General features: G+C 36.6%; 2 protein-coding genes across 2 annotated transcripts in view; one reads left to right on the top strand and one right to left on the bottom strand.

Moving 5' to 3' along the window:
- The window catches only part of REV3L (REV3 like, DNA directed polymerase zeta catalytic subunit), a 124,280-nt gene that overhangs the window by 10,442 nt on the left and 99,219 nt on the right, over window positions 1-14,619 (bottom strand). The window contains exons 20-27 of the mRNA XM_051792085.1: window positions 9,901-10,019; window positions 9,082-9,200; window positions 7,972-8,113; window positions 4,231-4,475; window positions 3,126-3,234; window positions 2,078-2,284; window positions 1,335-1,444; window positions 177-291 (exon numbers count right to left, since the gene is read on the bottom strand). Coding sequence (XP_051648045.1) covers window positions 177-291; window positions 1,335-1,444; window positions 2,078-2,284; window positions 3,126-3,234; window positions 4,231-4,475; window positions 7,972-8,113; window positions 9,082-9,200; window positions 9,901-10,019 — 1,166 coding nt within the window. The remainder of the gene's footprint in view (window positions 1-176; window positions 292-1,334; window positions 1,445-2,077; window positions 2,285-3,125; window positions 3,235-4,230; window positions 4,476-7,971; window positions 8,114-9,081; window positions 9,201-9,900; window positions 10,020-14,619) is intronic.
- Window positions 1-14,619, top strand: part of MFSD4B (major facilitator superfamily domain containing 4B) — a 41,917-nt gene that overhangs the window by 24,106 nt on the left and 3,192 nt on the right. The window lies entirely within an intron of this gene.

Raw genomic sequence — 14,619 nt, 5'->3', positions numbered from 1 at the left:
CAAGGTCCCTGAGGCATTAAGGGGCTTGCAATATATACCCAGAGAAACACCACAGCACAAAACTGTTGTATATCCTTATCCTACATTAGGGTCCAGAAAGATCTTTTATGTTCTTTTTTTTTTTTTTTTTTAATAACAGTGTTTTCATTCAACATACTCAAGTATTTTCCTTTTACCTTTTCAAACTTCAGTTTAACAGGTTTGGGGTTTGTTGCTGTTACAGCTTCAGCAATTTCTTGACCAATCTTAAAAGACTGTTCCTTCGTGGCTCCTTTCAAGAGTACAAACATGCTACAAGAAATCAGACATAGGAAATAAGTGCAAATCTGCTCAACTTGGTTCCTGAAAATTATAAGCTATAGTTTCTGGGGTAGCAAGGCAGGGATTTTGTTATCAACTGCATTCCCTTCCTTCAGCTAGAAAAGCGAAAAATCTGAGAAACTTCAGCGTTCAGTATGAAATGAGGAGTGCCAAAGGCCTGAGGAAGCTGTGACCAGCTGCTGAGGCAGGGAACACAAACGTTCCCAGGCACTGCAAAACTTGAGTTCACAGGAGAGAACTGTAAAGAACTCTGGGTACGCCACTTTTGCCGTCCATGAGCAGCAATAGGATTTTACTTCCTTTCTTCAACAATTTTTTTAAGTGAAACTACTATGAATTCAGTATCTTTGAAATTTCAAGTCTTTTATCAAATCGAGCTGAAATCAGTCACTGGATTCACAAGTTGTTACAGAAGGACACCCAGACAAGCTTTGTTTCCCAATGGCTGAAAAATTATCTGAGTGTAGAACAGAGATAAATATGCCTAGAGCATGGCTATTATTTAGATGAAAGACTGACTGAGAAAGGGGAGATATTTATATGATGTATTTCAGGCAGCCTAATAATATCTTTGCATGCTCTGGTGGCTCCTTCTGAATTGTATCCACTTTTGAAGCTTAAAATAGTGCCTTCCTCAAGAGGTAATGCCTACTATGTTATAAATACTCTATTTTCTAAAATAAAAGCAACATCAGAAATGGGCACAAAACCAGTAATTTGGTAAATTAGATTTATACTAATTCACAACTGAAATAATATTATTTCCCCCCCTCTTTCTGTTCCATATAATTTTCAAATGAAAGGAAACCTTCAAAGTTCTAAGAGTCCTAACAAACTTGAGGAAACTGGATATTATTTACTTTGCATATTCTGCAGGACAGTAAGCAACATCCAAAGAGGGTCCACGTACTCTTTTCAGCATCATATGTTCCCCTTTTTGAGACAAAAGAAAAATCTATCTACAAAGAATTACTATGATTTTAAAACATTATAAGAAGCAGACCATTAATTACCTGTCTGTATCACCATACACAACGTGAGCACCCCATTTTTTTGTATCATTCACCAATTTAATGGCACGCTCCAATGTTTCTCTGGCTTTGTGGACAATGCTATCTCCAATCTGCAAAGTTAAAGACAGATTGAAAGCTTTATTCTACTGTTAAACCAAACACTAGCTCATGGTAAACACAGTCTAACTGTCTTTGATCTGTTTATGAAAATTACTATATTGAGACAATATATTTTATTTTATGGTTTAAATGCATATAAGAAATAAAAGGCTTGCTTAAATTACCCTAAAATAACAAGAATTGAAGGAATAATGACAAAAAAATATTAAGAATTAAAAGAAAGAAAAATTTGGTTTAAACTTCTTCAGACATATTGAAAGTGTAAGGAGCAAGACATGACTGCTTTGGACCACTTTCTCTAGGTTTTGGATTCTGCTGATTCCTCTGAAAACTATGAAATAGCTACAATGTTTTTATTTTATTTCCACTATTAGAACTGTAATCCAATCCACCTTTGGAGATAGTTCTATAGAAATGCCAACTTCAAATGCTCTTTATGGGAAGAAGAAAAATAAGACATTTCTTTCCAAAAGGTCACAAATAAATCCTAAGTTGCTGATTTGCAGTATTACAAATAAAACCAGCTTTTTTTAGTTTAAGTATGTTTCAAAAAATTATAATACTATGTTATCTGACTAGTGCCTTTCCCACATTTTTTATGTGTTCTTATTTGTAACCCTTACCTCAGTGCATGGCATTCTTCCAGAAAAATTAGCAGCAGTATAACCAAATGTAAAATTAGCAATATATTTAAGACCCAACTGACGAGCTTCAAGCATTCGAGTCACAGCCTTGTCATGCTTATAAGCCTTCATTGACTGTTTGACCATTATCCTAGTCTTCAAGATTTCTTCCAGCATCCTTGGCAGCACACCCTTTCTTACTGAAGGCTGCCATAAAGGGAACAAAGAAAAAAATTATGTTTAAAAGCCTAACCTAAACAGGTAGGAGTAAAATCAAAACCCAGAACTGTTAGTTAACCTCTGTCAGGAAGACAAAGTAATTAGTAAGATGCCCTAGCCACCAACAGCTTGGATTTTCCCACAAATATTACAAGGAATCTAGAATATAGGCAAAGCTCTTAAGGGCAGAGTAAACAACTTTTTGTTATTTGTTTTCATCAGCCCTGCTAATGCAATGTTCAGATAATCTTATTAAATAAAATGGGACTTCAATACTGTTAATTCTCAAAATATTAAATGTTGAAGGAATATTGTCTTTTAAAAATTCTGCAAATATTCTTTACTTAAAGTTTTTGTTTTCCATTAAATACATGTATGCTGGTGATTGGTTAACCATTTGTAAGAACTCCAGGTCATATCCATTACAAATCAGCCAGCAGAATACAAAATGAGAACAACAGTCAGGGAGTTTCATCTCCCAGTCCATGACTCTTTTTCTAGGAAAGCATTCTGCAGGCAGGAGAGGAATGAAGAGTTACACACAGATAATTACTGCTTGATCCCCAAACTACACAAGTAAAATACAATTTAATTATAGATGAAATAAGTCTTCAGTAAAAAGAAAAACATAAAATGACATTTTATTCCTGAACTGCCAGAAGTTCAACGCTTTGACAAATATCAAAAAACATTGTGAAATGGGAGACTGAACCTCCCCTTTCTGTCTGCTCTTAATGTAGCAAAATATAAACTACAATATCAATTTGACCTTAAGCTAGGCAGCCAACACGGAGTGAAAATGCCTGTCAAAGAGTACTAGTATAATTACCTTGACAAAAGCTACTCCACTGGGTGACACTGTGATATCATGCCTAATCTGGTAAAGTAAGTCAGGAGGTACTCTGAGAGATGTACAGCCAAATTTGAATGCATCATATCTAATAAAGAGAGAATTTATATAAGAAGACAAGTCATTAATTTACAGCCCAATCAAGCACAGCATCAGCTCACATTGAAATGCTGATAATGCCAGCAAGGATAGAATAAACTCAGGTATAAACAAACATAACATAATTTCATATTTCTTAGCCAAAGGCAAAAGGCTCTAGGAATAAAGTACTAATAAATGGCTAAATTCCAATGCATGCCTAATTTATCAAGTCTCTTCTGTGTTAATGAATTATTTCCAAATTCTGAGTTGGTGGAGGCACGTATTCATACAGTAATGCCCTATGGAAACCATACATGTTTACCGAGTACTACATTCCACAAATTTTCTTCCTACAAACTCAGAATTTCAAATCAGAAACTTAAAAGCCTGATGGTGATGCCTAGCAATTACTGCATGCATCTTCCCATTCTTCAAAATACTGTTTTATAGAGGTAATTATAAAGAGCAATGAGATTTTCTTCCAATTAACAGAATAACTGTTAAGCTCAATAAAAGATGCTACACATCTATTCATGAGAATAACTCATTTTATCTTTTAATTTTAAATAGTTAAGATCAGAGTGAACTACAACTGTTAAAAGAACTACCATAATTTATTAAGGAGTAGTACTAGTCCAGTTTTGAAGATGGGTTGTGCATTTACATTACCTTATTTTGAAGCAATATTAAAAAACAGCATCACCACAATAATGAAAGAGGTGTATGTACACACGCACACATACACATCGTTGTTTGTTGCTTTTTTTAACACAACACAGTCTAATTCTATATTTAATTAAAAATACATATTGATGTGTATATGTATATATGTGCTTACGCACACACCCACATGGTAGATTTTTATCATCCCTACTGTGTAACAGAAAATGATGCTATTCATACCTGCCCATTTTTTCCAAGAACAACCAAGGGTTCTCAGTAGCTTAGAGAAGACATTAAAGTCTCTATGGAATAAAAGTTTGAGAAAAGAAGAACAACTTACTTTCCTAAGTTTTCAACGTGTCCCAGGCAGGTTGAAAAACAGTAGTTGTACGCTATCACAATGGAAGGATATAATGACTGGAAATCTAAGACAAGAACTGCATTGCTGTAGAAGCGGGATTCTGGCTCCATTATTAAGGGAACACATTGTGGGGCTTTCATTTGAGCTCGCTGTTGGACACTGGGTGTCACAGCAATGTAATTCATTGGCTTCGCAATACGCAGCATCACAGACTCCACACGATACTGCAAAACAGTTTGGATATTATATCAGTTTGGATATATATATTATTTGGATATATAATCATTATAATTTCAAAAATGCAGAACAAACACATGTGCATTAAAACAGTGCAAATGCACACTTATATTTTCTAAATTTAAAGTACAGAAAAGTAGTTCCCTCAGTACCCTTGGATGGGATCCCATGTGGCACCATACAAGTGTGTGTCTAAGTGGTGTGGCACATCACCTGGCCACTTTCACCTGGAATCTGGGGGCTTCATTCTGCTCCCTGTCTTCCAGCTCAGGGGTCTGGGTACCCAGAGACCAACTGGTGTTGCTGTTAAAGACTGAGGCAAAGCAGGCACTAAGTACCTCAGCCTTATCCTCTTCCTTTGTCACTATATTTCCCCCCTGCATTCAATAAAGGATGGAGATTCTCCTTAACATTCCTTTTGTTGTTGATGTATTTGTAAAAATATCTTTTGTTGTCTTTTATGGCAGTAACCAGATTAAGTTCTGGTTGGACTTCGGTTCTTCTATTTTCCTCCTTCATAAATTCACAACATCCTTGTAGTCCTCTCAAGTTGCCTGACCCTTCTTCTGAAGGTGATACACTCTCTTTTCTCCCGTGTTCCAGCCAAAGGTCTCTGTTCATCCATGCTGGTCCTTCTCCCTCACTAGCTAGTCTTTCAGAACATGGGAACAGGCTGCTCCTGCGTCTTTAGGATTTTCTTGTATATCCAGCTTTCCAAGACTCCTTTGCCCCTCAGGACTGCCTCCTGTGGGACTGTCTCAACCAGTCTCCTAAACCGGATGAAGTCTGCCCTCTGGAAGTCCAAGGTGGCAATTCTGCTGAACCCCCTCTCTACTTCTCCAAGAACTGCAAACTCTATCATTTTGTGATCTGTGTGCCCAAGATGGTCTCCAGCCATCACATCACTTACCTGTCCTTCTCTGTTCACAAACAACAGGTCCAACCTTCCCTAGCTGGTTCACTTACCAGCTGTATCAAAGTTCTCTTCCACACACACCAGGAACCTCCTGGATTGTTTCCTCTCTGCTGTGTTGTATTCCCAACAGACATTGGGTAAATTGAAGTCTCCCATGATAACAAAGCCTAGAGATAATGAGACTTCTCCCAGCTACTTACAGAATATTTCATCTGCCTCTTCATTCTGGTTGAGTGGTCTATAACAGACCCCCTCCAGGACATCTGTCCTGTTGACCTTCTCACTGATTCTCACCCTCAAACACTCAACCCTATAGTCAACATCATTAAGCTGTAGACAATGGAAACACTCCCTTAACATACAGGGACACCTCTCCTTCCTTGCCTCTTCCTTCTGAAGAGCTTATAGCTGTCCATTGCAGCACTACAGCTGTGTGAGTCACGCCATCATGTTTTCATGATGGCAACAATGTAATAGTTTTCCTGCTGCACAATGGCTTCCAGCTCCTCCTGTTTGTTGCTCATGCTGTGTGCATTGCTGTACATGCAGTTCAGTCAGATTATCGATCTCTTTTCCCCTTTTTTGGGGGTGGGGTGGGGGGGGAAAGCCCTAATCTCTACATGACCATTCTCAGGCACATCTGTGGTTTCTAACACAGTAATAATCCTTTTGTCCTTGCTGCCACATAGATCTCCATCCCCTACCTCCACTGAGACAGCAGACTGAAAGACTTTGCTAGGACACGGTTTCTCAAATACTGGCGTGATGCTCCCAGGCTTATCTCTAGTGAGCCTGGTTTTATCCCTTTCCCCCTTCAAATCAAGTTTAAAGCTCTTTCAAATGAGCTCTGCTAACTCCTGTGCAAAAATCAGCAAGTTCTTCAATCATCTCACTAATAATTAGTATGCCTATAACCCTTTCCTGTTAGATTTGTTTAGTCTACTATGGAGTGTTCAAGATGGTTTCATACAACAAAATAATAAAAAGATACTTTAGAAAGTTATTGTAAAACTTAGTGAGAGATAGAAACATGGAAAAATAACTTAAGATATCTGAAATCTGTTCTTATTACTATTCCATTTTAAAATCTCTTTCAGCTAAAGAGAAAAGGAATATCTTCATAAAAGGAAGTGATGATTCTTCTGAGTGAATAAAAAAATTATTTGAAGTGACTGGGAATTGTTGCAACTGCTGTTTCTGTGATCCAGAAAGTTTCACTGGAAACAGAACATAGGTGCACAGAAGGGAAGAGAAAAGAACAGTCAGGATAGAAAATGCAGTATGCTTCTGTTGCCCACTCCCACTCACAGACATTTGAGAAAATGACAGGCAGAACAGTGTTTGTGGGCTGCAATCATGACAGTTTAAGCATATCTATGTTGGCAGTATGCCGGTCCCACACTCCCTGTCCCTAGCTGTGCATTTCTCTTCCCTTGCTCCAAGAGCGGTTATTTTCTGATAATATGGTAAATCAGGGAGATAAACTGGCAAATACCTACTGAATGCCACCATGGCTCTGCTATGGGTGCCTGCCTGCCTGCTCTGCACTCCCTCACAAACAGAGGGCCATTACCAGCAAAACCAACAAGAACCTGCACTGGGTCAAGAGATGACATAACAATTGCAGTCAAAGGAAAAAAGCTGGCAAAAGTTTTTTAACTGGACTGAATTAAGGAAACTGCAGCTTTAGACACTCCCATATCTGCCTGTCTTATGACAATGGTGTCTGCTTAGGACATTAGTCTTTAAGTTTTCTTTTTGTCCATAGAAGTTGGTAAAAAAAAAAAAAATCAGTTTTGGTCAGCTGTTTTTTAGAAAGCAGAAAGATAGTAGGAGAAGAAGTATAGTAGGAAAGAAGATGACAATAGAAGAGCTGTAACACATGAGAGAGTAGCTGCCTCATTTCAGGTGCTGTTCAGGTCTCACATGAAGCCACGACAACAGTCGAGTTAGTCTAGTCACTCAGAACCTGGGCAAGGAAAGCCTTTAGTAGTACTGGAGAGTGCTGGGGTCTCAAATAAACAGTAGCTCTCACTCTGTCCTTCTCCCTTTCTCTCTGATGCTAGTACCAAAACAATAGAACCGCACACATCGTGCATGGCAAATCTCACTCACAAGTCTGCTTCACAGGAAATGTCACTTAGAATATATTCGATGCAGCTTTGTCTGCCTGGAAGAAAATAATCTCGTCTTTCTAAAACACGCCCAATTATATTTATGTTTTAGAGAGTACTCATTTTCAGACTCATCTAAGCGTGAACGATACCAACTCAAAGTGAAAGCTTAGTGCTTCTGAAGTGAGTAGAAGAAAGAGATTTACTGGCATGATTAAATTTGGGCAACTCTATTTTTAACAGCTATTTTTAAACTCTGAGACTAGTCAACTCAAAAGCAGCAATAATGGACTAAATGGTATTCTTTATGTTTCACTTTCACACTAATTTCATGTCAACAGTCTTCTGTGACCCTATGAAAATACATTTATGGACTGAAAAGATACTGAAAAACTAAAACATTTTGTAAAACCTATATTGATTTTGTGAAGTATAAGAAAAACTAAGTCTTACCTGGGAGCCTCTTGTTAATACGTGTAAGAACTGAATGCCAAAAAGTCTTGCCATTTCACTTGTTCTGTCAATCAAATCCAGTTTCTCTAACAACAGGAGATTCCCACGGACCCGGCTAACATAATGATCAACCATTTTCCATCTGTGAAAGCAAATGCCTCGTTATAAACAATCCGGAGAGTGCTGCTCCTTCTACTAAGAAAAACGTATTTTTATGATAACTTGCTACAAACCAGCAAATAAAATTACCTCTAGGACATTTTCATATGTTTTTTTCAAAAATGTTGCATACATAAATATATACTTACATATTTCAAAGATATTCACAGAATGTGTTACAGCAAACTACTTTTAAGGCATCTCTCAATGACATGTTATATTCTGTTTTCCTTACTGTCCTAAAGGACTATCAAAACAGAAACTGAGTTTCTCTTCATGTGTTTACATGGTTTTTTTAACAGAGTGACCTTTTGTGGAGACATCCTTCTATATTAAGAATGCCTATCTCAGCTGAACATAAATTTAGAATTTCAGTATAAACCAAGTTTCTACCTAGTTAAAAAGTATTTAACTTTTACAGAAATTATATGTATGTCACAAACAACATGCAGATCAGTACTCAGTTTTATGAATTGTTCATATCTTGCAATACCAAATCACTCATGGAAGAGTGAAGCTCAATATGACACACGTTATATAAAGGTATTTTCAAGCAGCTCTAGTTACTGTCTTAACATGTTGCACACTGTTTTGTACTACTTTTAAGCCTAGTTTGTTTGACATGCACTGTGAAGTGAAACAGAAGCTGACAGTTCATTAAAAGCCCTTCTGATGAATAGCATACACAAATAAAAGACATTACAGAACTTCAAAACAGTACATCTATTCAGATATGTTGAAACTATAACTGAAAATGTCTTGTTGAAATATTGAGGGTATAACTATACAACAGAACAGCCAAGTAAATAAGCTCATGTTGCTGCATATACACTGTTCTAGTGCTTGAACTAAACTGATTATTTCTTCCTATGTTGACTTCAGCTTATACCTATCCGATGTTAAGAATCTGGCCTCAAAAACAACAAACAAAATGGATTAATAGATCATTACCTGTAGACATCTGCCTTATTATCAAACCAATCAGACAAAACTCGGAAAGTAAATAAAGGAAAACGATGATGAAGAACATGAAAGCCCACATTTTCAAAAGTGTAATTTGTTAGATTCACCTAGAAAAACACAGTGGACGCATTAAAGATGAACAATAGCTTTCATAATCAAAGAAATCTCTACTTTTCAAAAACTGTAACAATTAAAGTTTTGTGGGGTTTTTTTTTGGTATTTTGTTAAAAAGGTAAGCATTTATACTTAGAAGTCCCTAACAAGTCAGGAAAGAGTATCCCTCATCAACTGAAAAGAATATGCAGAATTAAGCAGTTCATAAAGATAAGGTCTGAATTTAGTCAGAACGAGATTTGTAAAGACTGAACCATTTGAGTATTAAATGTAAGGTCATAAATGGAAAAAAAAAACAAAAAAAAAAGGAAAAAAAAGAAAAGAGTAAATCTAACAGCTTAAAATAAGTTCAAGTATTTAATTTTGTAAAAGAACCATATTAGACAAATTCAAATTTTTAAAACAGGTAAGTTGTTCTCCAAACCAACAAAGAAGGGAAAAGGAATATATCATTATAAAACATTACTGATTCAAGACTTTTTTATTTTTATTTTTTATTTTATTTATTTTATTTTATTTTTTATTTTAACAATATGCAAAATCCATTCTCAAAAAGCAGCAAACTACTCTATTTGAAAAGGTGTAGAAAGAAAAAGATCAAAGAGTTACACAAATTAAATGAAACTTTCAACAAAGTCTACAATAATTAAAAAATGCTAGTAAGTGAAAACATTAACCTTTTAAAAACTTTACCTCATTTCTCATCATTCTCCAAATATTCAACATAATTCGCCCAACAATATTTATTTCACTCATTGTATCCGATCCATATTCATCCAGCTCGGTTGCAAATCTGTTCTCTTTCTTTTCATCTAAAGACATTAAAAGAGAATTTTATACGAATTATAAGACAGTCAAGACCAGATCAAGCTATCCCTCTTCCAACTTGAACTCTCTAGAAAAATAAGAATTCATAAAGACTGTTACTGATTGCACAAGATTATTTATTTACCAGTCATCTACACGATCTCTAAATAAAAGTCCCCCAGGTTTTTCTGCTCTTGCACATTCCTCCGAATGAAACTTCGGTTTCATTGAAATGGTGTCCAAGGCAATATATTCTCTACAGTGAATACATCAGTTAAGCAATGCTGAATGTTACTCGAGAGTTAGTTGCACACACATTAGTGCACAACATAAAAAATTATAATTGAAAAAAAGTGACTTCTGCCCGAAAGAGTTTATAACTCAAGGTTTTACTTGCAAAGATCTTGCACAGTTGGAACCAGGTCATGGGAGAGAAAAGTCAGTGCTTTTCATAGAGTAAAAGCAAACCCACCACAGTGGGAGCAGGTAGACATGAGTTCTGGGTAGCACAGAGAGAGAAGATAAAAAGAAGGAACAAAATCAGCACTCTGCATCTTTCTGTGAGACAGTGGTGACCAAAGTACAGAAATACATTGTCTTCTGCCATCCTTGAGTTTTGTCATGCTTTGGAATACTAGAACACAAGAAAAGACAGTCTTTTTGGTATACATTTCTTGAAACCATCTTTTTTTTTCAGTCAGCGTAAGTCTACAGTTTTGGTATTCTTTGCAGAGCTCACATAGATGTTTTTTTAAATGTACCACGCAGATTTAAATTCAATAGAAAAATACACTGATTTAATCCTCCTGTCTTATTTCTTCCCAATAATTTAATGGAAGAGAATGCACTTTGAAGCAATTTCCTCACATTTCTAAATTCATACCCATTTTTCAACTGTTGGTTTTTTTGTATTCTGCCATCACTCATTTATCAGGTATGCCTGTACAGTATTCTGTTAATAAAAAGCAGAACGTTTTGGACAGTGTGCAGAAGTGTGGATACATAACGCTTTAAAATAATGATATGAACTGAGCAATCAGTTCCTCAGACAGCCAAGAAACACATTTGCTCTTGAAGACAGAAGTAAAAATTGCATGAAATTCTGCAGAACTGCTGTGAAACATAATACAGACTTAATTTCACATGTTGACCTTTCAAATGTGTATCCTATCAATTAAATATGGCTAACAAAACCTATTTGTCATTTGCTGACCTTATCAATTCTGTTTTGAGTAAAAATTTAGCAGACCTTTCATTCGCTTCACCAAAATGTATACTATCTTTTTAACCTCCTTGTTTCAGATTTTTAAGGAACAAAAATAGCAATTTCTTTTTTCATGTTTGCATGGAAAAAATGGCCTACAAGCAGCAACATTTTGTCTTCTGCTTTTCTTCATTTCCACCTGCCGGATCTCCCGTGAACGCGAGGAACTTATGATTTCCCCCCCTCAATTTTTTTTTTGTTTTATTGGAAGAAGAAACTATTGGTTAGTTCTAGTTTCAGCAGTCTCCTAGTTCTCTTTTGACTTGTTTAGGAGATGCCCTGTATTTCTCAAGTTTGCTTCATGTCTTGCAGGTAAAGACAGGTAACAAAGTATACTGTGGTCACAAGGAAGACCCACTACCCTGATGAACCAGACTCTGCATGTGATGAGCACTGCCAAATTACAAAAACCTGTACTACTCTACAACTGGTGTGGGGAACATATCACCAGAAATACCTAAGCCTCTTTGAGAACTACACTGTTGAGAAGCAGAACTGGACATTCTTCCTATCTTTCAAGTGTATGAGATGAAATGAAGTCTCCTCTTATCCTCTGTTATCCACTCCCTAACTTTGAGCTGTGATGCAAAGAAGGAAACAGGAGGCCACAGTGCACACATAAAAAAATGCCACTATGCACAGGCACAGTACTCACTTCTGTTGTGATGTGTCTTAATGACTTATGAATAGTTCACTTGTAAATGGCAGAGGCAGCACCAGACTCAGCCAATAAAGCAAAACCAGAGAGAAGTCCAGCTTTCTTTTTGTTAAGTTGAAATCACAGGAAAGGGAAGGAAAAGTACCTTCCATCTTTATTTCAATAGGAGGAAAGAGGAGCATACTGCTTGAAGGAACTTCCTGTTCTGAAAATACAGCATGTGAAGAAGGGAGGGAAATATGAAGCATAGGGGTTGAAAAAGCAAGAGGAACGGGGTCAAAACTGTGGACAAGGAGGCCACAAAGCAACAGAGAACACAACAACTTGAACGTATATGATCTTGCATGCAAGCCCACACTTATGGCATGACATTTTTGGGAAGAGCTCATCAGTGTGAACATATTCTTATCTTCTGCAACTGTGTCAAAAAAAATAATTACTTACCTTACAATAACATCAGTTCTAAGAAACACTTTAAATGTTATGTATTCCACTTCTGAATGTGCATCTACCAAGATGCACAAGAACATCTGCACTATGAATACCAGTGCTGTGGACATCAGGCCTATGTCCTGCATGCCCCCTTGAATTTCATGTTCAAAAATGTTAAGGGCTACAATCCTAGTTTCCTTCACTAGAACTGAACCCACGTTGTGTGGGACTTGATATTTGTAGAGAAGGAAGCCCGACTGTGAAATACGTAATGACATCACCTTTAAGAACCATACAGTCCCCTTTCTCTGAGGACTGATTAATGTGTATCTCAATACCAGTAACTTGAGTAAGAGCTTATGTCAGGAAGATGGGTATTATTAAGAGCTTTGCTGATCTAACTGTTGATTCTGCATCAACTACAGTGCAGACAGAGTTGCCCTGCAAGACAAGAGCTTTGACTCAGCCTTTGAGAACAACAGTAGAGACACACTAGTTACCTGTCCCAAACTGAAGAGATTGTTCAGCCATACTTCTACAGTAGAGCAGTAAACCTTTCTGATCCTTGGAGGTTAAAGAACCTTTGACTACAACACTTACTGCTCCTCTTACCAAAGACATTGCAAATCTTGAGGTGTAACAGGTCAAAAATTTTTCAGAACATTCTTTAGTGCTTCTGAAGACTGAGTGCAGAGGCATTCTTATTGCAGTCAGTGTATGATCTCAATTTGAACCATCAGGGAAATTGCATAACAAGATTCATGCAATCAGTTATTATTTCTAAAGAACAAATTTGAGAGCTTTGTGCTAAAAAATAAAACTTGTGAGCCAATTCATATTTAAACTATCATGCGCTCCTGTTTTCACATATTAAGTATTTAAAAATTCACCAAAGTCCAATTCCCAACAACTTTCAACTGAAGATACAAATTTTATCTTATGTTTTCTTGTCCCTGGGAGGACTCTATAACTCAGGTCTTTTCTAAACATGTCACAGGTATCAAAAGCATCAAAACAGTGTACAAATATTCAAACCTGAAGGAAGGAGTATGTGAACATAGTGCTTCTAAAACATTGTGTTCTTCTGGACAGGCACACAGGACTCCAACATAAGAGATGCTATTCCTATGCTGGGTATGCCCAAAGATTCAACTAGCCCATATCATGTTCTATCATGTACTCAAAAGCAGATGCTTCAAGATGGGGGAAGCAATTATTGATACTCCCTCTAGGTCTCTCCCAGCTTCTAACCATTTGCAGCTTCCTGGGCGAGACATTATTTTCACATATATCATAGATCCCAATGGATTTTTCTTCCAATAATTTATCTCTTCTTAAAGCAATATACCCCTTAAGCATTTGTATTATCTTGTGACAAAGAACTCAACAGTTCAATAACATAGGGATGAAAAATTAACTTCTATTTTGTAGCTGCCATTTATTAGCTTCACTTATTTCTGGTTCTTGCATTGGAAAAGACCATGAAAAACCAATCCATATTTCCCTTTATCCCTCAAGATTTCATAGGCTTTTACCTTTCCTATACAGTTTTGTCTCTTCTGGAATCCCAACTTATTAAATTACTAGACACATTTGGATTATCCTTCTCATCTTTACCAGTTCTCCTTTATCCACTTAGGGAGGGGGGAAGGTTATGAGGAAGCTAGAACCACAGTACTTGACGTACAAGCACACTACAGATTTTTACATTTTTCACATTTACATTCATTGCTTCATATTCTCCTTGCTCCATAATTCCTAAAACATGCTTTTGCAACCACTACAAAGCAACAGGCTCAAATTTTTAATAGAACAATCACAGTAAAGTACTTATTTCATGGCTATTTAGTTTCTGTGCAGATCTTTGGCAAGAGTCCTGAAAAAAGCATTTTTTTCAATGGGTTTGATTTTTAAAATCTCCCTCATCTATATCCTCTTCATGACTGCAAAGAGTAACAACAAATTTTTGAGACAGTTTGTAATTTTACAGTCATCTTGGTTCTCCTCAGGTGCAAGAGCACATTTATTTAGCTCTTCACTAACTGCATTCTTCAAAATGATAGCTTCTTTTGATTGGCTAAATATAGACACTAGGCTTACCATTCTCATGGATAATTTTCTCTCCAGGTTTTCAAGAAAAAAAATCCAAACAGACTTTTCCCCAATGTTGGAGGAAAGCATCAGCACTTGGGCCCAATAAAATTTGCCCACAGTAAAAGAGTGGGTATTGAAAGTGAGGATTTTATTACAG

Source organism: Manacus candei, unplaced genomic scaffold, assembly GCF_025592945.1.
Source record: "Manacus candei isolate 608988 ecotype Guabito, Panama unplaced genomic scaffold, ASM2559294v1 h1tg000034l, whole genome shotgun sequence".
Lineage (NCBI taxonomy): Eukaryota > Metazoa > Chordata > Aves > Passeriformes > Pipridae > Manacus > Manacus candei.
The sequence above is the reverse complement of the archived record's forward strand: the minus strand, read 5'-3'. Positions and strand labels throughout refer to the sequence as shown.